This window comes from Fringilla coelebs (assembly GCF_963513975.1).
Source record: "Fringilla coelebs genome assembly, chromosome: 14".
Lineage (NCBI taxonomy): Eukaryota > Metazoa > Chordata > Aves > Passeriformes > Fringillidae > Fringilla > Fringilla coelebs.
Genome location: NC_140040.1, coordinates 6,771,803 through 6,794,418, shown reverse-complemented (window position 1 = coordinate 6,794,418; position 22,616 = coordinate 6,771,803). Strand labels below are relative to the sequence as shown.

Below are 22,616 nucleotides of genomic sequence, written 5' to 3'. Positions count from 1 at the left end.
CAATATGACTGGTCAGGAGATGGGCAAGTCTTTATGTGCTGATTAAAACAATATGACTGGTCAGGAGATGGGGAAGCCACCTGTGGCTCTGGCAGTCACTGGGCAGCTCCACATTTGACTCAGAGCCCATCAACATGTGTCTGAGTCTTCACAGGAGGCTATAAAAACCATTAGCCTTGAAAAGGTGATTTTTAGGTCTTACCATCACCAGCTGTATCTCCACTCAAGCACCACCTCTCCAAGCAACTGCTCAGCATGAACAGCAGAACCCCAGCCTGTCTTCCATGGGGAGAAGCAAGTGGAGAAATAAGAAATGTTTTAAAGGGACACCTGGAAGAAGCTGAGACTCTTCATCCAACCTGGAAAGAAAACCAGGCTTTAGTTAAGATTCAGTTTTATAATCAAACATCATCAAAGTAACTTCTCAAGGGAGAAGTTCCCTCCTGGCAGCACCCTGAGGTCAAACAACCCAGCCATGCACAGACGTGCCTGTAGCAGGGTGCAGGCAGTAGAAATAAAAACCAAGTTCACAGAAAGCTTAGCTGACTTCCACCAAGCACTGCCCTGGTGGTGGGGCTTCATTCAGATTAAAGCACCATGATAAAAAATTAAGAGCTCTGGCTAGTCCTGAATAATGCCTCCCATGGACAGTTTTCCCAGCATTACTGAAGCTTAAAGCATTTTAAGTTAACAGAGAAATGGAATGAGAGCATCCATAAACAAAATTATTACAGAGTAATTCAACATGTAGAGAAGGGCTTGTGTAAAACAGCCCACCCATAACAAAAACCAAACAGAAGAATGAATGACTTGAAAATATCATCTATAAATCCACTCATGGCATTAACTGAGATCTGGCAGCAACTCCAGCATGTCAGTGGCTCCTCCTTGTACACTTGAGTGTTCCAGTGAAGGCTACAGACCAGAGTCAGCAACAAAATACTTAATCCATATTAGTGCAGGACATGCTCCTGTGCCGTAACCACCAAGGATGTGGGGAAAGGAACTAAGATAAATTACAAGCATTACAAGCTCTCTGAGTGGGAAATCACATACTTGGCAGGCGGCAAACAATCCAAGCTACATCTGGAAGAGGTGGGAAGGAACATGGGATTGATGGTTCTCCCCTTGGAGACTGAGCTCCTCGCCTGCCGTCTCACTAACGCGTCTCGAACGTGCCTCTCACTGCCTGGCATAAACCTGGCATTGCCTGGCATGCCTACTGCGAGCTTCTGGTGGATTTCAGAGGGGAAACCCGGGGCTGGGGCTGCTGCAGCACCGCAGGCAGCTGTGCCGGAGCCAGGGGCAGAATCAGCCAAACCAGCCGGGATTCCCAAACCCGTCTGTTTCCAGAACTCATCCCAGCCCAGGCCGCTTGTCGCTACACTGGAAAGGGGACCCAGGGCCGGGCCGGCGCCAGGAGCTCGTCCCGCAGCATGTTCGGCTCCGGCCTGGGAAGCACCGGGCCCGTCCCACTGAGGGACACTCCGGGAGCGGGCAGGGCTCCCTCCCCGGCCCGCCTGTCCCCGCGGCCCAGCGCCCGGACAGCGGCGGGGCTGAGACGCCGGGGCCCGCCGGGGCCCGCCGCGCCCACGCCTCCCGGGCCCCACCACCGCCGCCCCCGGAGCGATGGAGGGAGGGGGAGGGAAAGGGAGGAGAGCGGGAGCCAGAGCCGGGGCCGGGCCGGGCCGGGCCGGGAGGTCCCGGGGGCGCCGATCCCGGACTCACCTCGGCCCACTCCGGCCGCGGCGCGGCACCGCCTCCTGACGTCATCACCGCGCGCCGGGGACGCCCGAGGGGCGGGGACACCGCGCACGGCGATTGGCGGAGGGGCGAGGGGCGGGGCCGAGGCGCGGAGAGGGCGGGGCGCTTTACCGCCCCCTGCCGGGGCCGCCCGGGACCGCTCGCGACTCCGGGGCCGGGAGAGGCTCTGAGGGCGTGAGGGATCCGGGGCCGTGAGGGGCTCCGGGGCCGTGAGGGGCTCCGGGAGCGTGAGGGGCTCCGGGGCCGGGAGGGGTCCGGGGGCGTGAGGGGCTCCGGGGCCGTGAGGGGGCTCCGGGCCTCACAGCAGCCCCCGGCGCCCCGGAGCCCCGCCTGAGACTCCTCAGCCCCATCCCGCACCCCTCAGCCTTACAGGCCCCTGGAGTTCCTCACCCCCGTGCGCCCCAGGCCCCCCTCATCTCTCTGGCCCTGCTGTTACCCACAAAACCGGGCTCGTTCCTTGGTGTGCCCTGCGCCAATCGTGACACGCTCCATAGAGACATCGATTGTTTATTTCAGAGCTGCCCCAGCCTGGGTGCTCGGTGCTATTCCACAAATCCAGCACGACCCACCAGGCTTTCTGTGCCATTATTTACACAGAGAACCTCAGGGTTAGTGACTTCCCAAGCACAGCCCCTCTATTAAGATTGGTTAATAATTTCCATAGAAATCAGGTAAGTACTCAGGGGAAGTACCTTCACCTCAGCAGTGTCTTTTTGACCCATGGCATGAATTTTAGTGTTACCATAAAGACAGCTCAGCTCTAAGATACAAGGACATGGGAGTATTTTGCCAAGTTGGCAATGTTTACATCGGCGAACAGCAACATCTTAGTTTATTACATCCCTAAATCTTGTTAGTTCCAGAATATTCTTGAGTAAGGAGTGTTGGCTGCTGCCTGTTCCACTGATCAGCTCTCCTTTTTTGCTGATTAGCTGTGAAAGTCTTCAAAGGTCTTACAACAAAGAACATCCTGCCTTAAACTCATATTGACATAACCCACATTTTGCATCCCTGTGACCCTCTTCAGCCCCCTGGGCTGAGCTGGTGGCCCCTGGCAGGGGCAATGTTCCTGCTGCCGGTGCTCCTGCCTCGGAAGAGCGGCCGCAGTGCCTCCTCTTTGGAGCCAAGTCCAGCTCTGACAGCTCCCCAGCAGCGCCTTGGAGCCCATGGAGCAGCTCCGAGGGCTCCCCGCTGGGCTGCGGGACTCTGGAAAAACATTCCCTTTGCAAGAGAATTGCCCGGAAGCATCGGTCCTTTTCCTTGGCAGGGAAAACCCGGTCCCTGTGGGACAGCTCTTGTGCACAGCAGAATAACGAGGCACATTCCTTTCTCCTTTCTTTGCCCCAGCTACTAAGTGCCACAAAACACACAAAGTTTGCTTGGTAACTGCCTGTGGACTTTCTTCCTCACATCCTTTCCTCATCCTCAAACAAAACACTCCACGCTCCGGCCCTGGATGACCTGAAAGCAGGGAGACACACCTTGCAGGGATGCTGACGGCACTCCTTTCCCTTGGGGACATACAAACGAAATGCTGCCGGGCTTGTTTTCCAGCCTGGCTGTCACGTCATTCCCGAGGCGGTTCAGGTGGAGCGGAGCTTTTTTCACACTCCTACCATGCTTTTAAAAATAGCCGGGTTTATTTTAATGCTCCTGGGATCTTTGGCTGTTTTAGAATGATTAGTAAGTCATAATGTAGTAAAAGTTGTACCTGCTGATGAACATTATTGTCATCAGCTGCTTCTCTGTGTAATTCCCAGCGAGGTGTGGAAATGTGTGAGGGTTGGGAGGAGGCTGCCTGGGCTGGAATTGATGGTTTGGATGAGTTGTGCAGTTCTCTGCAAGGGAAACTCCCCAGTTCTTGTTGCCCCACACAGTAATGGTGCTGCTGGTAGGTTTCCAGCCTTCCAATCCCCCCACTTTCTTTATGGAGATGTTTCCCCAGCCACACATCCCCAGCACTGACCCTGAGAAGTGGCTTAACCTGTGTCTGACATGTGAAACCTTGCACGTGTCCCTGTTTAAGTTGATCCTATTATTTTAGGCTGTTTCTCAAGGTCATCCCAGCTTGGTTCCACCAGCGTGTTTCTCTCTGTCATCCCGGCTGATGGGTGTAGAGCAGTGGGCTGCCTCACCTAGGCCAGGGAGCTCACACAGTGAGGGCTAAGTGCTCAGCAAGGATTTGTCTCCCTCAGGGGATGCAGCTTCCATTAGTCACTTCCTCACAGCTCTGTTTCCTGACCAGCCTCATGGGAATACTGAATGAGGCTGTTCCGGGTCCTTCGCTGCTGAAAAATGTCGAAGAGCCAACAGGCATCGAACCCTTGGGCCAGAACTGGGCACTTCTGAGAACCTCAATCAGAGCAGCTCTTGTATTATTTATGCTGTGGTGGTGCTCTGAGACCCACTGGAGCCAAGAGAGCTTCACACCAGACATCTGCACAAAGCCAACATCCTCCTGGCAAAACACCCAGGGATGAGGCAGGAACTGTCTGTTCATCTGTGTGATCCCCTGCCTGCCAGGTCAGGCACCTGGTTTGACCTTGGGGTCATTGCCTGTAGATTCCTGATGTCTGTTATTCCATCTAGAGCCTTTCCTGCATCTACAGCAGGAAGATTTCTGACTGGGATAAGCACCTTGCTGCTGGGGCCACCAGCTGTGAAGCTCTGAGCACTGAGAGGCTCTGCAGCCACTCATCCCGCCAGGCTCTGCGTGCCTGGGCTCCCACCAGCACTGCTCCAGCCAAAAACCATTGGGGTTTTTTCTCTCTCCTCCAAGAGGGGACTGGTAACAGGTTTCTGACACACTCACAAAGCAGTGCTGTGCTTGGGCAGGGTCTAGCAGCAAGCTTTCCTGCCAAATGGGCTGTTGTCTCCTTGTCATTTTTTTTTTTTGCCTTTTCCCTTCCAAGATGCTGCTCTTCCTGGAGAGGAGCCTCCACCTGCTCTTCTGTGCTGACCCCTTCAGAAATCCCCTGCCAGCTCTGATGCCCAAGACCTACAGCCTGCCCCCAGCCCCATGGGAAGGATTCAACCCTTGCGGCAGGAATGTCTCTGAAGGGTCACAGAATCCTGGGATGATTTGTGTTGGAAGGGACCTTTAAAGGTCATCCAGTTCCAAACTCACTACCATGGGCAAGAACATCTTCCACCAGACCAGGTTGCTCAGAGCTCTGTCCTTGAACACTTCCAGGGAGTGGAACCCTAGACCTCTGCTCCCCTGGTCCTGCAGCATGGCTGCTTCCTCCTGAGAGCCCTCACCCCTCTGCAAGGATGGGTTCCCTCAGGTTTTGTATCTCCTGTTAGTGGCTTCTTCAGGGCTCCTCCTGTGGAGGCTGCTAAAGGCAGGCTAGGACCAGCAGGGCAATGCTGGGTACCTACAGGTGGAGGATCCTCTCTCCCTGGAGATGCAAAGATGCTCCAGAGCTGGCTCCAGCACCAGCACTAACCCTGCTTGGAACGGGAACTTCAGAGTTCCCTTTGCATCCCACACCTGCCTGTGGGGCTGCCAGCTGACTCCAGCGACTCACTGGGGTGCAACAAGCTGTAATTCCCTGTGGAATGGTGGGAATGGCTGGAAGCACCTCCAGTGTCACCCTCCCCCAGCACCACAAAGCTGCCTGGGACATTGCTGCACATCCTGAGCGTGGGACAATTTGGGGATCCCAGGACTTCCTGCTGTGCCAGGCCATAGGAAACCAGGAGAACGGGGCCCCTCATCTGCCACCAAATGGATGAGGTGAAGCGGGAAACCTGGATTTCCTCTGAGCTGCATCCCTGCCCTGTGTGGCAGCCAGCCCAACCCTCAATGGCCATGCCAGGCCAGAGCTCAAGGTTGTCCCAGCAAGGCTGAGCAGAGGTCGTAACGGGAGGATGTTCAATTAAAGCTGCTTAAAAAAGAAATCCAACTTTCCATATGCCTCTCTGGAGAATAAAACAGCCCCAAAGCTGAGCGCAGATGGGGTGCCAGGTGGGGGGCTGAACACAGCCCCCACAGCAGAGGTGACTCCGGCTCAGCTGTTCCCACTGCCTCCGATCCATGGGGATTGAGGTTGTCTTTTGGCGGTTCCTTATGGAAAGTTGGACATTTGGCTTAGCAGAAATCCCCATGCAAACTCGGACACTGGCCAGCCCTGTGACATAGTGTCCTCCAGGCTATGCTTGTTTTCCAGTGCTCCCACTCCCCCCGGGGTGCCAGCAAAGTGGAGGTGGCAAAACTGGTGCCTGGTTGGGGATGCCAGACTGGGACAGTGGTACTGGAGCCATGGAAGGGCAAGGAGCCATCTCCCCTCTGCTGGTGGCCTCCACACCAGTCTATCCAGTTAGAGAAACCCACAGATGAAGAGTCATTCCCCAGCTGGAACCCTCATCAGGAGGAATTTCCCTGGGTGAAGGAATGGAGGGTACAGCCATCGTATGGCAGAGGCGTTGGGCAGCATGGTGGGAAGTCAGCCCTCATGTCACTGTGCCATGTGTGCTGTCTCACTCACACAACCACCTAGAATAGTGTCATCATCTGGTTCCAGCTGCCCAGGGACACGAGGGCCTCCCTGGCCCGTTCTGCGATTGTGAAAAGTGAATTCGAACGTCAACTCAGCTGGACTCAGCTGGCCTTTATCCCTTTTTTTTTCTTTTTTATTAATTCAGGTTTGTCTCTTAGAGAAGAGAGAGGGAGATAATGTCTGCAGAGCATTTAATCTTCTGCCCAAAGAATAGCAGAGAGCAAATTAGGATCTACTCCAATTAATTTGCCTTGATGGGCAAAATCTGGAGAGCGGCCATATCTGGGAATTAAGAACAAAAGCAGGGAGTGTAAAGTAGGTCACCGGAGTTTCGTAACCAGAGCGAGGGGTTTCCACAGCACGGCGAGCGCTCCAAAGGCTCCCGGTGCCGGGGTCCGCCAGTCTCATTCCCCACCCTCTGCTCCTTTCAGCCTGGACAGTTGCTTTAAGGTGCTGTCACTGTGCAGGGAGCCAGCTGTTTGTTCTGGGGACAGGAACAAGGATGTTGTCCCTTCCCACATCAGGACACAGCTGCAGGACTGTCCCAAACCCTTAGACCCAATGGAAAGACAGCCACTGGCTCAATGTCCCAGTCTGGAGAACTGGAGAGCTTTCCTGGGGTCAGCATGCCCACCCTTGCTGCCACACTGCTGCCCTCGGCCCTGCAGGCACCTCCCTGAAGGAGGACTGGGGCCACAGGTGGCACTGGGGCTTGGGCAGTGCTTTGCTGTGGACTCTTGCATGTGCAGTGTCACCAAGCAGTGGTGACCCACACTTGTCCAGCATGCCCAAATCCCAGCCCTGGCTTCCCAGTGCCATCAGTGCCTGCCGGCTGTGCGGTGACACCTTTCAGCTGCAAGACACATGGAAGCACAGCCGAAGGTGTGAGCCACGTGTGGTGACAAGTGCTGGTGCTCAGGACACGTGGTGACATAGCCAAGGGTCTGTGATGTATATGGTGACAGTTTCCAGGACATGGGACCTTCTGCCGTGTGGCTTTTTGCACACTGGGTGAAACGCCCGGAGTGTGTGGTGGGTGTGGGTGGATCTTCCCAGGCTTTGATTCCGACTGGATTGAACCAGCACAGTTTGTTGTCTGCAAGTGTCACCATCGTGGTGGCAGCCTGTCACAGGACCACGTTGGTGATGCTCCGTCTCCCCGGCCACCTCCCGCTGCCCCGCTGCGATCCCACCGTCCCCACCCCTCGGAGGTGCCGGCGGGCGCTGCGCGCTGCGTGGCCGGCGCCCGGCTGGCGTTTATCCTCTTAGCCACCCTGCCGGGATCCGCCACTAATTCAGCCTTAAACACAGGATTGTCAGGAACAGGGAAGGAAAGAATCGGTGGATTATCCCCCCGGCGCTGGCGTTAAACACGGGGAGCGGCAGCTGCTGCGTGATGAGAGCTGCGGTGGTGTCTTGCCCCGTGTCCCATGGGGCACCGGCCCCGGGATCAGCATCTTCCCCCAGCAGGGGCTGCCGGGAGCCCAGATGTTTTGTGTCCCCCCAGCCAGCTCCAGGCTGGTTAGTGGGATAAATAATGGGAAATAAACACAGAGCCCCCCACAGAGCTGAGGGATCGGCAGCAATCACTCAGCCCCATGGGATGGACCAGCAATCCTGTTAGTGTTTCCTAGACCCAGAGCCTGGCAGAGGACTGGGTGACATCCCCGAGGTGACCAATCACCTGTTTAAGTTATGAGACCTCTCAGGAAGAGGTTTTATGATGAAACAAACAATATTTTTCCCTGGCTTGATGAGGACAGTGTTTACTGAGCTCTTCACACACATGCTGAAGGCTTTCAGCCACAGGACAGCATGGCAAAAGCTTTCCCAGGCCAAAACCATGCGCCCAGCTGCTGGAATGTTTTTGAGACAGCCTTGAAGTCATGGAAGTCACAGAAACAGCAGCAACTTGCTACCCACAGCCATAGGAGCTCATGGCTCCTGCTCTCTGCTGAGCCTGGAGCAATCCTCAGAGCGGTGGCACTTGTGTTGGCCAGAGGATTTTGTTGCCTTTCCCGAGTGGGATGGCTTCCCACATGCCGGCCAGATTTACCCACTGCTGCTGCTAGAGGCTGGGGGCCACACCAGCAAGGAGCCTGTGATCTGTGCCACAGCTGGGGTGGCCCATTTGCATTGCCAGTGGCCCTTTAGGTGATGGGTGGGGAGTGAAGGCTGTGCCCAGGAGAGCGGGGAGGATCCCTCACCAGCCCAGGCCTAGGGGAGCTGGTTTGCACTCTGGGCTTCAGTAACTGGGAAAAATATCCTAACTTTTCAGCATAACAGTGACAAGGATGGGAATTAGAGCATCTTCCATTGATAGATACAAGTTTAGCCAAGTTAAAGGCCCACAAATCATCTTGGTATAACTTCAACAAGTTCCCTGTGAACGTGGATGAGATTTCCAGTTCCCTAGCTTTTTTACCTGCATCATCTTGGAAAAAAAAACCAAAAAATCCCTCTCTTCCCTGCAAACCATACTTTTCTCCATGACCATGAATACAGCGAGACCAAAATAAAAGGGGTTGGAAACAGAAAATGTCACTGGAGTTGCCCATCAGAGGACAAGCTATTGGCTGCCAAAAAGACAAAGAAATCTGCACCCTGTGTTTTCTGGAGGTGCCATTTAAAAGGAATAAAACATTTGACCCACCTCTAAAGGGAATATCTGCTATGCCCAGCCCTGAAAAGCAGCAGCCAGGGAGCACCAGGGCAGTGGGAATCACCCCCTCCTGGGGCTGTCCATATTCCCATGGACAACCTGGCATGGCCATGGGCAATACACTGGAGGAATGGTGTCACAGACCCTCCCACTGACCCTTCCTGGGGCCTGGTGCAGGGAGCATCTCCTCTCCAGTCCCCAGAGCAAACACGGGGCTTGGGAGGGGCTGAAGGGGCATCCCATGGCAGAGAGACAGGTGAAATGTAAAAGTGTCTTTTAATATAAATATAAATCCATCTGAAGTGCTGCAGGAGAGGACCGTGCCCCGCGAGGGATGCCCGGGAGGGAGGTGGGCGTGGCGGGGACCGGCCAGCAGCCGGGGAGCCGACCCGGCATCACCTGGGCACCCCGTGGGCGAGCAGGGCTACAGCCAGAGCAGCAGCAGCGGCAGGGCCAGCAGGGCCAGCAGGTGAGGCTGCAGGGCGGCGGCCGAGCCCCGCAGCGTGGCCTGGTTGGTCTCAGAGGCCGGCGAGCTCTGGGCGCCGGCCAGGCGGCCCCGGGCGCTGCACAGCTCCTGCAGGTTCCCCTGGAACTGGATCTTGCGGGACTCCTGGCGCAGCGACTCCCAGACGGTGGCCGCTTCCACGGGGCATCGCGACAGCACCTCGCTGGCGCAGGCGTGGAAGTCATCCCAGGACCTGGGGAGGAGGACGGGAGTCGGGGGCGATGCTGGTGGCAGGTGACCCCACCGTCCCAGCGGCTCCCACAGGGACACTCACTTGCAGATGGCGTCCAGCTCCTGCGCCTCGTCGCCGCCCTCCTCCTGCTGCTGCTGCCGGACGCTCTGGGCCATGCTCTCCCCCAGGCTGAGGAGGCATTCGGCGAAGCCCTTGTAGATGGTGTCGCACTGTCCCGCCATGCTGACGGGCTCCTGGCTCGCGGCTGCGGGGCACAGAGAGGAGAGACCGAGCTGAGCCCCCGCCGAGCCCCGACGGCCCCCGCCCGCCCGGCTCAGGGCAGCGTGGAGTGAGGTTGTCACCGGCTGGGGGTGACAATGGGCTCTAAAATGTGGCGAGAGGCTTCCACACGCCCCCAGACCGCGACATCCCCTCCCTGGGCACTCGTAGTGACGCTTCGCTCCCGGCCCGGGAGCCCGACGCGATGTGACGGCCCCGCAGCGATGCTGCCGTTCGCCGCAGGGCTCCTGCCGGCCGCGTCACCTCGGGCCTCCCCGGCTCTCCCCAGAGCCATCTGTCCCGGCCTTTATCCCCTGACAGCAAAGATTAATTTGTGTCTACAACAGAAAATAACAAAGCGACGGCTCAGCAAGCTGGAGTCCCTGCTCTGACTGCAGTGGGAAAGAGGGGGAAAGGGGGAAATAAAGGGGAAAGGGGAAAGAGGGGGGGAAAGTGGGAAAGAGAAAGAGATAGGAGAAAGGGAAGGGGAAGGAGGAAGAGGAAGAGGAAAGAAAAAAGGAAAGTGAGAAAGGAGGGGAAAAGGAAAGGTGGGAAGGGGAAAGGGGAAGAGAAAAATGGAAGGGGAAAGGTGAACAGGAAAAAGGAAAGGATAAAGAAAAAAGGGAAAGGGAAAACAGGAAGGGGAAACAGGGGAGGGAAAGGGGAAGAAAAAGCACAAAGGAAAAGGCACAAGGGCAAGTCTGGCTGCTCCATTCTGAGAAGCCCCTGCTCTGCTCCACAAACGATTCACCACTGGCACTGGCCAAACCCTGGTGCTGGACACGGGACAATGGACACCAGGTGTGTCCATGAGGACGGCCAGTGCATCCACAACCAGTGGGAAGCCCAAAACGAGCTGGTGTGTGACTGGGTCACAGAGTAAACCTGCACGGTCCTCAGCTCTGCCCCAGAGGCCCTGTAGGCCAGAAGATGTGGGGTCTCTGTGCCAATTCACAGGAGTTAGAGAGTTTTGGAAATGACAAGGGTGTGCACCAGGGAGGTTTCTAATTGAGGAGAGCCTTGCAGGGGACCCCTGTGGAAAGGTGACCCCAAAAACAGCTGAAAGTTTCCTGGTGACTGCTGAGGCAGCCAGAATGTCTCCCACGCCTGCACCCCTGGAACTGGGTCCTGAGCAAAGTGGCTGTGGTCAAGACTAACACCAGGGTGAGCCTGACAATCACAGGGCACTTTTGGTGCTTGCAATGAGAGCCCCCTGAGCACAGCACCGGGGAAAGCCTCAGACTGATGCCAGACACGTGGGTCTCAAACATCACAGGTATCAATAGAGAAAGTGGGATACATTGCTTTCTTTTCACCCAGCCAGGCACAAGCCTGCCTCCCACCAGCCCAAGACCCCAGCAGCTGGCAGGGCCAGATGATGCCTCCCTTCAGCCGGCTGGTCCCTGCTGCAGGCTGAGGTTTCCCCTCCTGGGCTCCTCTAAGGTCTGGCACAAACCCTTCCCTTTGCTCAGTTCCCTCGGCACGAGGCTGAGCAAGGCGAGCAAAGAAGGAGAAAGCAGGAGGGCAAATAATCTCCGCTGCTCTACTGCAAAACCGTGGGGAAAAACCTGCTCCCGGCTCCGTCATGGAGAAAGCCCAAGGGAAAGGCACGGAGGAAGTTTCCCAGGACGCTGCGGAGCATCCCGAGCTCCCCAGCGAGCGCAGCCATCCTGCTCCTCGGGAAGGGTTGGAGTCACCCACCCTCTGAGCCTAAAATCCATCAGGGGTTTTGTGGTCCCTGTCCTTCATCGTCCGTGCAGCCGGAGCAGGTTAATCCCAGGCTCCCCATCTCTCCTCAGAGCAGAGATATCACTGTGTACCGCTGTGCTCGCATCCCCCCTCGGCGCTCGGAGGAGCGGGAGTGTGGAGGGGACACGCTGGTGCCAGTGAGGCGCAGGAGCTGCCGGATGACAGTCCCCCAGCCATCAGGATGCCCTCCGGCCCCGCTGAACGAGGACAGCAGGGAAAGCCAGCGGGTGCTGGGTGGGCACACGGGGCTGGAGAGCCAGAGCTCGGGAACCGTCCCCGCCCGTGCAGAGACATCCCGGACAGCGCCGGGAAGCCGCGTTCCTCCTTGCCCGGCATCTCAGGACACGGGACAAGAGTGGATGGATCGCTGAGCCGAGGGACAACCGGGCACCCAGCTCCCCGCAGCTACAGAAAGTGCGGGACGCGGCCGGGGTCCCGCTCCTACCCGCCCGCCCCCCAGCCCCGGCGGGGAGAGCCCGGGCTGTCGGTCCCGCAGCCCGGCCCGGAGCGGTCCCGCGGCACTCACCGAGGTGCAGGAGCAGCGGGCACACGATGCCCAGCAGCCGCCAGCAGCCGCCGCCCATGGTGCGGACCCCGCGCCGCCGCCGCCGTGTGCTCCGCGCCCGCCGCCGCCGGCAGCCCCGGCCCCGCCGCCCGCCCCCGGCCCGCCGGCACCGCCCCGGACCAGCCCCCGGCACGCCCTGCCGGCCCCGCCGAGGGGCGGAGGAGCCCCCGGGGCTGGACCCCGGCCCCTGCAGTTCGCAGAATCACAGAACGGTTTGGGTTGGACGGGGCCCCACAAAACCATCTCGTTCCAACCCGGCAGGGACACCGTCCAGCCCTGTGCAACCTGGTCTCGTGAACACTTCCAGGGATGGGGCACCCACAGCTTCTCTGGGCAGCCTGCGACCCACTGTCCTCACAGGGAAGAAATTTTTCCTAATATCCAAACTAATCCTGCCCTCTGTCACTGTGAAGCCATTCACCCTTGCCCTGTCACTCAATGCCCTTGTCCAAAGCCCTTCTCCAGTTCTATTGGAGCTCCTGTATGTATTGGGAAGGTGCTGTAAGGTCCTCCCAAAGCCTTCTCGTCTCCAGGAAGGAGGAGTAGCCAGAGATATTTTTGCTGTGAAAAGGGGAATTAATTTCCCCTTCCCACAGCCAGCAGCCCACCATCAATCACCTCCTGCCTCTCCCTGGAAGCAGAGACCACTATGCCCTGCTGGACTCACACAGGAAAGCTTGAGCACAGATTCAGGAAAAAATCTGGAAAGAGAGGTGACGGTGGCCCATCATCTCAGATTCTAGCCTGAGATAGTCTGATATCCTAAAGGACCTCTCAGTCTTCCCTCCATCACACAACAGAAAAAGGTCTCCATGTCTTTTTTCTCAAAAAGTTTTTTATTGAATTGTACTCAATGTTATTTCCAAAAAAAAAAAAACAAAAAAAGGAAAAAAAAAGAACAAAACCCCCCCAAAACTTCAAAATTTAGATAAAAAGAAAAACCTTGGTGTAAAATCAAAACTAATGTCTGAAACATGGACATGCTCCAATGCACAACAGAACCGTGGCCCCCTGGGGCTCTTGCAGTTTGCTGCTGCCTCAGCACCCTGCCCCAGAGCCCCTCCCCAGGGCACTCCAGAGGTATCACCCCTGCCCAAACCTGCCTCACTGCGCCAGGTGGGCCGGGCACTCCACTGTGGATCTGGAATTAACGAACCTCAGAGTAACTAACTAATTAATGAATTCTATCTAACCCCTTTCGCTCAGCTGACCTCCTCCCTGTGCCTACAGCCTGCCAGGGAGGAGGAGTTTGAGCCCTTCCCTAAAGTGTGGGTCCAGGTTTCTGGCCAGCGAGGAGCAGCCCCTGGGCTCAGCGCACACCTCGCTGCTGACGGCAGCAGATCCAAACTTTTAAAGGGGTAAGGAATCCATCGGCTTCTGCTGCATGAGACACGGACTGCCAGCCAGCCTTGGGGACGGATGGGCAGGTGAAGAAGAGATTTAACTCTCAAAAAAGAGGCTATTTAGGAAAAATAAGCCGAGTGAATGTTCAGTGACTATATGGACCTATACACAGATGGTGTTCGCCTTAGAGACATCACACACGCGTTGATAGATTTTCTGGCAAGAGCTCTCAACACCAGCCAGGCATCGTTAGTAACTACAGATCTGCTGGGTGGGCTTGGGTGGAGCAGCCCAGCAGGCAGGCAGCTCTTCCTAGGTCATGCCAGGGGTGACCAGGCCCTGCAGCATGATCATTAGGCGACGCGCAGGCTTGCTCAGAGGGTTGTGGGGTTCCACCTGGAGGAACTGGAAGAGCTTTTGCCGCACCTGGTTCATGACTGACCCCATGTGGTCTCGGGTGATGGGGTCGCTTTGGTCAAGGTGCATCACTGCATCCTCCAAGTAGCTGAAGGAGAGAGAGCAAGGTTAGCACCGAAGCCAGAATATGACCCCAATCCCATTCAGTTCATGTTAGTGCTGAAGATGCAGTTTTGTTCCCCCTCCACCCAACTCTGCAGTATGTTCAGTTATCACATAATAAATGTTCCTGACTCACAGCAGAGTCCACCTATCTCTTCCTAAACATGTGAGGTCAGCCTACAGCTCCCAGCCTGCCCACCTGCTCCACAACCTGGCTGCTGGAGCCAAGGCAGAGGCAGCAGCCAGTGAGAACTCCCCACAGTGCTGGAGGTGACTCTCAGTAGATATTTTCTTAAGTACCTTTAAACAGAATAAGTTACTCATTAGACAGTAAAATCCCTCAGCAGTGAGGCTCAGTTTGTGTAGGGTTACAATCAAATCCATCCAGGAAGGGGTGGGATAAGATCAAGACTTTTATCAAGAAGACACTGAAGTTCAGATGAGCCATCAGCTTTTAAACCACAGCCTGAGTAAGGCAATGTGGTCACTGCAGGTTTTCAAAAACAATCCCGCTTAAACTTTACAGCAGCAGCTTTAACTCCAATTACCAGCCTGTAACTTGAAGCTCTTTTGAGTTTTTCTAGCTTGTTTATCGAGTTAAAAAATCAATTTAAGTAATCTTTCCATACCAGTCATAGTCAAAACCTGTAGGTACCTTAACAATTTAGCTTTTAAGGGCAGATAGCAGGGTTTTGACTCAGACACTAAAAATGTTCATGGCAAGTATCAGTACAGTCACTATTTTGTCACACAAGCTTTGCTTGGAACATCCACCAGAAATTATACCAGTAGCTACTGCTGCAGCCTCCCACTGAGCCTTTCTGACAGTCACGACAAGAAACTGCTGACACAAAGTCCAGTGATGGGTTAAGAGTTGAGGACAGAGCAAACTTGCCCTGGATATTGTACCGTGCAGGGACCATGGCACTATCCCTTCTTTTGCCTCCACAAGGAAATTGCTCCTCGGGGAATGGGGATTGCTGCACAGGCTGCAAATATTTACAGGCTACAATTCTAGAGGTACCAGCATCTACTGCTGGGTTCTCCTTCCACTAGTACCTCAGCAAAGCTTTCTCTGGCAATGCTGACATATTCTTCTGAGTTACCACTGGCTTTAAACATGCCAGTAATAGGCTACAGAAACTCCAACTTTTGTCAAAGTTCTACCTCCCACTTCTAGGCACTGAATTTAAAGCCAGGACTAAGAACAGGACCCAGTTCTCTGGTCATACTCACTTCAACTTCAGTTCTGTACGGGTGCCCAGATCTGAGGAGAGCTGCTGAATGAGGGAGAGCAGCACAGGCTGGGACAGTGGGCATGGATGCTGTCCAAATACCTGCTGAGTATCCACAGTCTCACAGACATAGAGAACCAGGTTGAGATCAGCTGCTGTTAGAGCCTGCAAGGAAGACACAATTAGAAATGCACAGGAACCAACAGGCAGGTGAGGGACACAGGACAGAGTGACAGCTCTGGGATGCTCAGTGGCTCAACAGCCTCCTCTGGGAGCAAAATCTCTGCACCTCTGCTGTACAGGCCAGCAGGGCCATCTTTAGGCTCTTGCACTATGCTCTGAGGACACCTGTGTCTGTTCCAAGCTGAACAGAGCACAACCACACAAAGGGGAACAAGATACTGTCAGCAGCATGGAGCAGTGCTATCATTCCCAGAAGTTTGTCTGCAGCAGCTCAAAGGGATCTGCCTGCATGTTCAAAGTCAAAGGCAAGGTCAGGCCCCAGCTGGTAGATCTGCCTGGAGAGGCTTATGAAGCTGTGTGTGCCACGTGTCAGCTTCAATGGCACAACATGCTGGTTTACTGGAGCACTGACACTGTCCTGGCAGGACATGGGCAGGGATGAAGGAACTTAACTGCTACCAAATCATGGAACCTGCATGGCTCTGGCTCCACCTGCATGAGAACTACTGCACCCCTCAAGCACTCCACTGCCACAGGTCTTTTCAGTCAATTCCTGTGTAAGCTGTTGTGACATGTGCCCACCCCAAGGAGCCCTTTTTTCCTTCTCAGTCCCCAACAAGCAGTGGATGACTACCAGGAAAACTAGGTACCTGCTGGAAAGCTTGGTTGAGGTGTCCCTGCTGGAGCAGCTGAAGGATGTGAGTCTGCTGGGACTGGAAATCCATGTGAGTAGAGGGGATGGGTGTCCCGGCTGCCGAGCGCATTGCCTGGACAATGCTCGAGGTGACAGCTGCCTGCTGCTCCTTCATAGCCAGGCTCACTTCTCCTTTAATGACTCTCTGCACCTGGGCCAAAATAGACTCCTGCATGCTGAAAAAAACAAAGCAGAACCCGTGGGCACCTCTGAGAATGAAGAGCCCAGGGATAACACTGCACAAAGCTTATACCAGTGAGAAAACACAGGCTGGTTTGCTTTTTGTAGTGGGGCTCCCTAAGGGCTCATACAAACAGATCTGAGGCACAGGCAGCTCTGTGGCCAACACTACAACGTCCCAGGGTGCACTTGGAAGATGCTGGGATTCTGTGTAGGAAAGTGACATTTCAGGGAACTAGGTCTCATCAAACAGTATTTTAAATCTTTAATGTCTCTGGCTTACAAGCAAGGAGACTAAGCTATGGGGTTATCCCCAAATGGGGGCAGTTTCCTACAGGAGATCTGTCAGATGCAGCTCCTTGTGTGCAGATGACACCTTTAGAATGAGAACACCCTTATACTGTGCCTGTACTTCTCCACAGAAGAGGATTTCACAGTGCAGACTCTGCTGCTCGGTGTGACACCTTTTCCCTCAAGGGCTGGATTCTCTCCTCTCACAAAGGGTACAAAGCATCAAACCTGCTCTACCACAGGTAGAAAAGCAGGGCTTCCTTGGGAACAAGCACAGCCCATGCAACAAGACCAGGATTTAGTCTGGTGGCATTCCTGGCAACTCTGGCCTGCACTGAAGACCCCAGTGTGTTCTGACATATGTTCTAGTGGCTTAAAATAGACAGGGTTGCTCTGCCCTGCAGGTGACCACAGCCAATGCCAATGCCTGGCAATCTGCCACTGCCTCATGGTGTGAATGTGCTGGAGGCACTGCTGGGATCCCATCCTGAAAGCAGGAGGGCAAAGCACAAACTGCTGCAGAGCAGCTGTGGGGAGAGAACAGCCTGTAGAAACTGCATGCCTGAGGATAGTGAGTAAAGAAAGGACTCCTCTGAAATGATCTGCAGGAAGTACTCAGATTTGAGTCTGCTTAGTAGTGCCTTAGATCCTTCTGTTCTCCACTGTGCACCGGGGACCTGGAGAAAAGCAGGCCCTGAGCTCCCCCATAGAGCTGGGAAACCTTCTGTGGGCAACAGTCACCAGCCCACTTGCTTTGCCATAGTGCAGGGCCAACAAGCAGCCCTACAGCACTCCTGGCTTGCATGTACATCTCAGTGACATCTCTTTCCACAAGCCCAGCTGCCAACTTACTTGCCCACGATGACGTGGAGCTGGTGCTGCACCTCGGCGTGGACGCTGGCGGCGATGCTGGACGCCAGCTGCTCCGTGCTGCTCTGGAAGGTGCTGATGAGCTGCCGCAGCTGGGTCAGCAGCGGGTCCCGCACCTCCTGCTCTCGTACCTTCTTGTTCTTCAAGTGAGCCTCCAGCTGCTGGATATCTGCAATGAGCAGAGAGGGAGAGCTTTGTGCCATCTGCACCTGGGGAGATGATCAGGGCAGAAATCCAGCTGCCAGGCTCTACATGTTCTCCAGCAGAAGCGATTGCTGAGCCCGTGTATGAGCACAGGACAGAGGAGAAGCACAAGCCTTGTTTTGGGCTGTATTACATCAAACTAGAAACCCAGCTTCCAGTCTCCCCATCACACAACACAGCCACAAACCCACCAGCTCTCCTACAACAGACTTCTTCAGGCAGTCCTTGTTCAGGGGACATAAAGGCAGGAGTGAGGGTGTTTTACTTCATATGTAGTGTGAATTGTGATCTGCATTAGTTCAATGCTCTTGAAGAAAGAGGGGAAACTTTTATGACAAGAAAGAAATCATGTCTCCAAAGATTTAAAACCTGTATTTTAAAATATCTTAGGAACTGGCCTGATCAAAAGGGAGAAGAATGTAAGCTCATATTTGTGGGAGATTTGTGTGGAAGAGGAAGGCTGGAGACACCCTGCAGATCTATGGCCAACAGAAGTCACTGTGCTAGCACTGGCCACATTCAGGCCCTCTCAGAAACCAGCTCTGCAGAGTAATACCTGTTCAGCCTCCCCAAAGGCTAAGGATCTGCATTCCAAACCTGAGAACAGGAATGATCTTCTGCAGTGCATCAGTGTATAGTTTTCCTTACTTAAGGGTATGGTCTATTTCAGCCTATGTCCACACTGTTCAGCCACTATTTAACCTCTGGTCATCCTGGTACCCTTGTCTAAACCTTCTCCAATCCATTACCCCTCTGAGAGGAGGCCCTAGCTGCAGGACTGCCACCCTCTCCATTCATCATGTTTCTGACACAAGGATGGGATAATCCTGCAGCTGGGCTTTTCCTACTCAATAGATGAAGTCACAGATTCCCAGAACACAGCTGAGTGTTTTGCTATGTGGGCTACAAAGACCAGAAGTGAATCCCTACTCTTATAGCACCACCCACAAAAACCTCCCCACTTCTGCTTCACAAGTATGGAACAGAACATATGGAAGGGCTAAGAGGTTAAACACTCACCAGTTTTAAGGCAAAAACATAAGGCCAGGGTGTTGCCAGCCACTAATGCAAACACTAATGCAGAGAACAACTGAAGAAGAAAAACCACTCACATTCCTGTGTGCCCTGCTTGAAGGTGTCATTGATTTGCTGGAACATGGACTGGCAGCTCTTCTCAAAGGCTGGCAGCACGACGCTCTGGAAGGCCTCCCTGTAGGCTGACTGGATGGGTCCCTGCAGAGTGTCAGCTGTGGCCCTCACAACACTGTCTGTAAGGTTCTTACAAGCACACAGAGAAGAGTCCAGAAAATTAACTACAGTCTGCTCCAGGACTAAGGGTGAGAGCAAACACCAGGTCCCTGCAACACACCCACACTAGTTAAGGACAGCCCAGCGTCCAAGGCTGTTCCCTTGGCTCTTCCCACTGGCCAGGCTGCACTGTGACTCCAGCAGGCAGAACCTCTACTTGCTCAAGGGCTGCCCAAAACAAAGTCACTGCTGTGGTGAGAATTTCTACTCTAGTAGAAAATGAACAACTTGGTAAATGAAAAAAGTGTTAATGAGGCAAAGTGGGCAGGGGAGCATGCAAAGAGCTTATCCTCCCAATGAGACCATGAAAAAGCTTTGACTACTGGCAGCTAAACTGGCATTACCTAGAGACAGAGGTGAGGGGAAAAGGCATAAGAAGTTGCTACCCAGGCAGGTGTGCTACCCGACTCAGTGTGCCCTGGAAAAGCCACTCTGGTACTCCTTACCTTTGATTTCACTAGCTTGGTAATATTCTCTTTCAACGTCCCCTCAACAGCAGTGAGCTTGGTAGCAATAGTATTACTGAGCTGGCTGACAGTAGGGTCCATGCTCTTGGAAATGCCTAGGCATAACAAAAACAGGACAAAAATGAAGCTTTAAGCCTAAAGTCACACTTCGAAGCCCAGAAAAGAAAATGGAATCAAATTATTCTTGGATATGACACAGCAAGGGACAATGATCACAAACTGTGCTGTGCTTGGGGAACTAAGGTTGGACATTTCAAGAAAGCCTTTGCTAGGAAGGTGGTACAGCTCTGGAAGTTACCAGAAGTTGTGGAACCTCCAGCCTTGAAAGTTTTTAGGAGTTGGTGTGACAAAGTCACAGCTGACCTGACCCAGAATAGCAGGTAGCCCTGCCTTAGACAGCTACTGGCTGCAGGCTTTCCCACCAGCAGTTTTGGAACATTTCCTTACATGCATGGTGCCAGTGCACCGAGAAAGGGCAAAGACAACTTCAAGCTTGCTCCAGCCAAGTCTCAGCATTTCCAAATTCATCAGCCTCTTTCACCTTCCTCTACTGAACAGACTCCAAAGGCTTTAGAGATTACTATGGAAGGTCAGACCACACTCTCTGGAAAGGCATTCCCTCTGGGAGCCTCACACTGCTTTTAAACCACAGCCCCTCTTCTCAGATTACAGTGGGGCTCACAGCAGCCTCTTCTGCAGACACACTGGTGCTCACACAACCTAACTCCTGCTTCATGCAGTGCCAGCACTTCCCCAGTGTGCTTTTGACCCCAATGGAGCTCCCTGTAGGGCTCCAGCTCCCAGCCTCAGGCAGCCACACTCACACTGGGGCACTGTCTTCTTCATCTCCTCGCGGATGGTCCTCTCCAGGCGGTTACACACGGCCGTGGACAGGGACTGCGAGAGCTGCTGCGACAGCTGCTCCTGGAGCTGCCCATTGCGCTGCTGCCCCTCCAGCAGCACCCGCTCCAGCCTTCTCTCTGATGAGCACTGGGGTTAAGGAGCACAACAACACATCTCCTGTCCACCCACAACACTCCTGTCCACAAAGATGGACAGTAGCCTCACCTCCAGAGGCTCAGTGAGAGCAAATGTGCAGCTCTGGTGAAAGAGTGGTCTGATAACAATACTGCTGTGTTCCTGAAACAGGGTGCTCATAAACAATTGATTAGGGAGAAAAAAGGCAAGTACTGACTTGCCTTAAGGAGCAAAGGAAGGAAAGGATCAGCCCATAATTACTCTTGTGCAAGTGGCCACTGCCTGAGGTGGGATAATGTACCTAGTGCACCTCTGGTCAACACCAGCAGTGCAGCATTTATGGCTTAATGGGTTACTAAGATATAGTGGCACAGAAAAAGTGCCAGTTCTGTTCTATTTCTGAGCTTCTTGCCCTGAGGAAGGGCCTGAGAGGAACTGAAATAGTTACACTGCAGCCAGGCAATTGTGCTGCACCTACGGCCCCACGCTCCCAAGATCCCTGACCTTTCTGCACCTTCCTCACGCCCTCAGTCTGCCCTGCAGCTTCCACTCAACACCTGCAAACAAGGATACGCTCCTGCTCCTGCTGGGAGTCGATGACCCTCTCCATGTGGCCCATGAGGGAGCTCTGGATGGCATCGAGGTGATCTGTGAGCCTCTGCAGCAGCTCCATCTGGGTCTGCCGCAGCTCGGAGAGCTCCCGCTGTTGGCTCCTCAGGATGCACATCACCTCATCCTGGAACTCTGGTGTCACCTGCATGTGGAGAGGACAAGCATTCATTTCTAACAGGACTGGAGGTCAGCTCAGTTTCTGCTCAGTATTGAGTCAAGCCCTGCGCCTGGAAGTGAAGTGTAACACACAATGCAGCAAATAGGACCAGCTCCCAAGAACTGTTGTGACAAGGAATAAATTGATAAAACAAGGTTCCTGCATGGAATTAATAAATGGCTGCTTGGAATATCAACTGTTTAGATCCAACATGCCCTTCAAAACAGATTTTATTCACTTTTGGCCAGGTACTGAGAGTGTTGATGCCTAAAATGTAAACAATGACCTCAAACACTCACAAAAGAGCTGTTCAATCAGTACACTAAGGAGGCTTCTTCAGAGCACTTTTTCAGAGCTTTCATTTATTTGAGAACACCAGACAACCGGACAAGTATAAATTTATATATGTTGTCACTTCACTGCTCAAAATAGTTCAGGGAGTGTGAAGACCCACCCTTAAGCGGAAGGAACAAGGAGACACACACATCAGGGCCAATCCCCCTGTGACCCTTTCTTTGACAGGAACAGCTTATCCTGCTGCAAGCAGAGGCAAGTATGAGAAAGAAATCATCAGTCTGGAGAGCACAGAGCTCCTTCTCTGCTGCATGTCAGCACTGAGCAATTCCAAGCCCAAGTGCAGCCCCCTCTCAACCTGCTAGGGCATGACCCATGATACTTCAAGGAACTGGGATGAACTTTCTCTTAGGTCTATGAGAAGCATCATGAAGAGCAGCTCTGACTCACCTGGTTGTTAGCTGATCTTGGTGACTGGTTCATATCCCTGGAAATAAACAGAGAAAGAGTAGTAACCCAGTTATGTCAATTAACTCCTCTTATTATCCAAGTCTTCTGCCAAAACAGGTAACACGTTTTATGGTTGCTTTAGATTTTACACTCCAGCTCATAACTCCAGCTTGCCTTGTGTAACATGGAGAATGATGGGAAGGTGATGAAATCCCAGTCCTTACAGCACTATCACACTATCATTTACACTGTTCACAGACCCTGAAATTCCTTACAGACTGGTCCCTTTGCAGGGAAGAGACCTGAACCAAGTGTTAATGAAGACTATTACAAAGTGCACTCCACTATGGTTTTTCAGTTTTGTACAAATTCAAAGCCAGGAAAGACCCAAACAAAAAACAAGTATTCATTTGTTAAAATTTAGAATGAATGAGCACAAATCATCTAGTGTGATTCCAGCTCTCAAGGTGAAGAAACTAGTGATGCACTCCAGCTCATACAGCAGAATTTAAAAAAACCCTGAACTGATCCACTAATACTGCATGTCTCCATCAAAGTCACAGATCACTGAAGAAAAGTGAACACTTTTAGTTCCCAGAAAGTATCCACTCAGCAACTTCAAGGACTGAGAC

The 22,616-nt window shown here is 53.7% G+C and overlaps 3 protein-coding genes across 4 annotated transcripts in view; all 3 read right to left on the bottom strand.

Annotated features, from left to right (window-relative positions):
- Positions 1-1,753, bottom strand: part of PSKH1 (protein serine kinase H1) — a 29,339-nt gene extending 27,586 nt beyond the window's left edge. Inside the window, exons 1-2 of the mRNA XM_084215324.1 lie at positions 1,729-1,753; positions 203-359 (exon numbers count right to left, since the gene is read on the bottom strand). The gene's annotated coding sequence lies outside the window, so the exon portion shown is untranslated. The remainder of the gene's footprint in view (positions 1-202; positions 360-1,728) is intronic.
- Positions 1,754-9,352: 7,599 nt separating this feature from the next.
- On the bottom strand, positions 9,353-12,266 carry NRN1L (neuritin 1 like; the record flags this gene model as incomplete). The annotated part of the gene is made up of 3 exons (XM_084215054.1): positions 12,160-12,266; positions 9,708-9,870; positions 9,353-9,626 (listed from the first exon to the last, which is right to left on the bottom strand). Exons 1-3 carry the CDS (start codon positions 12,215-12,217, stop codon positions 9,353-9,355), a joined length of 495 nt encoding a protein of 164 aa, XP_084071180.1. The 5' UTR covers positions 12,218-12,266.
- Positions 12,267-12,775: 509 nt separating this feature from the next.
- EDC4 (enhancer of mRNA decapping 4) overlaps positions 12,776-22,616 on the bottom strand; it is a 31,142-nt gene continuing 21,301 nt past the window's right edge. The window contains exons 21-29 of one of the 2 annotated variants that reach the window (XM_084215219.1): positions 21,985-22,021; positions 21,045-21,225; positions 20,318-20,473; positions 19,473-19,588; positions 18,831-18,996; positions 17,497-17,683; positions 16,130-16,349; positions 15,298-15,461; positions 12,776-14,047 (exon numbers count right to left, since the gene is read on the bottom strand). In XM_084215219.1, the coding sequence (XP_084071345.1) occupies positions 13,855-14,047; positions 15,298-15,461; positions 16,130-16,349; positions 17,497-17,683; positions 18,831-18,996; positions 19,473-19,588; positions 20,318-20,473; positions 21,045-21,225; positions 21,985-22,021 (1,420 nt within the window). In that variant the 3' untranslated portion in view covers positions 12,776-13,854. The remainder of the gene's footprint in view (positions 14,048-15,297; positions 15,462-16,129; positions 16,350-17,496; positions 17,684-18,830; positions 18,997-19,472; positions 19,589-20,317; positions 20,474-21,044; positions 21,226-21,984; positions 22,022-22,616) is intronic. The other variant, XM_084215220.1, reaches the window with a different exon arrangement.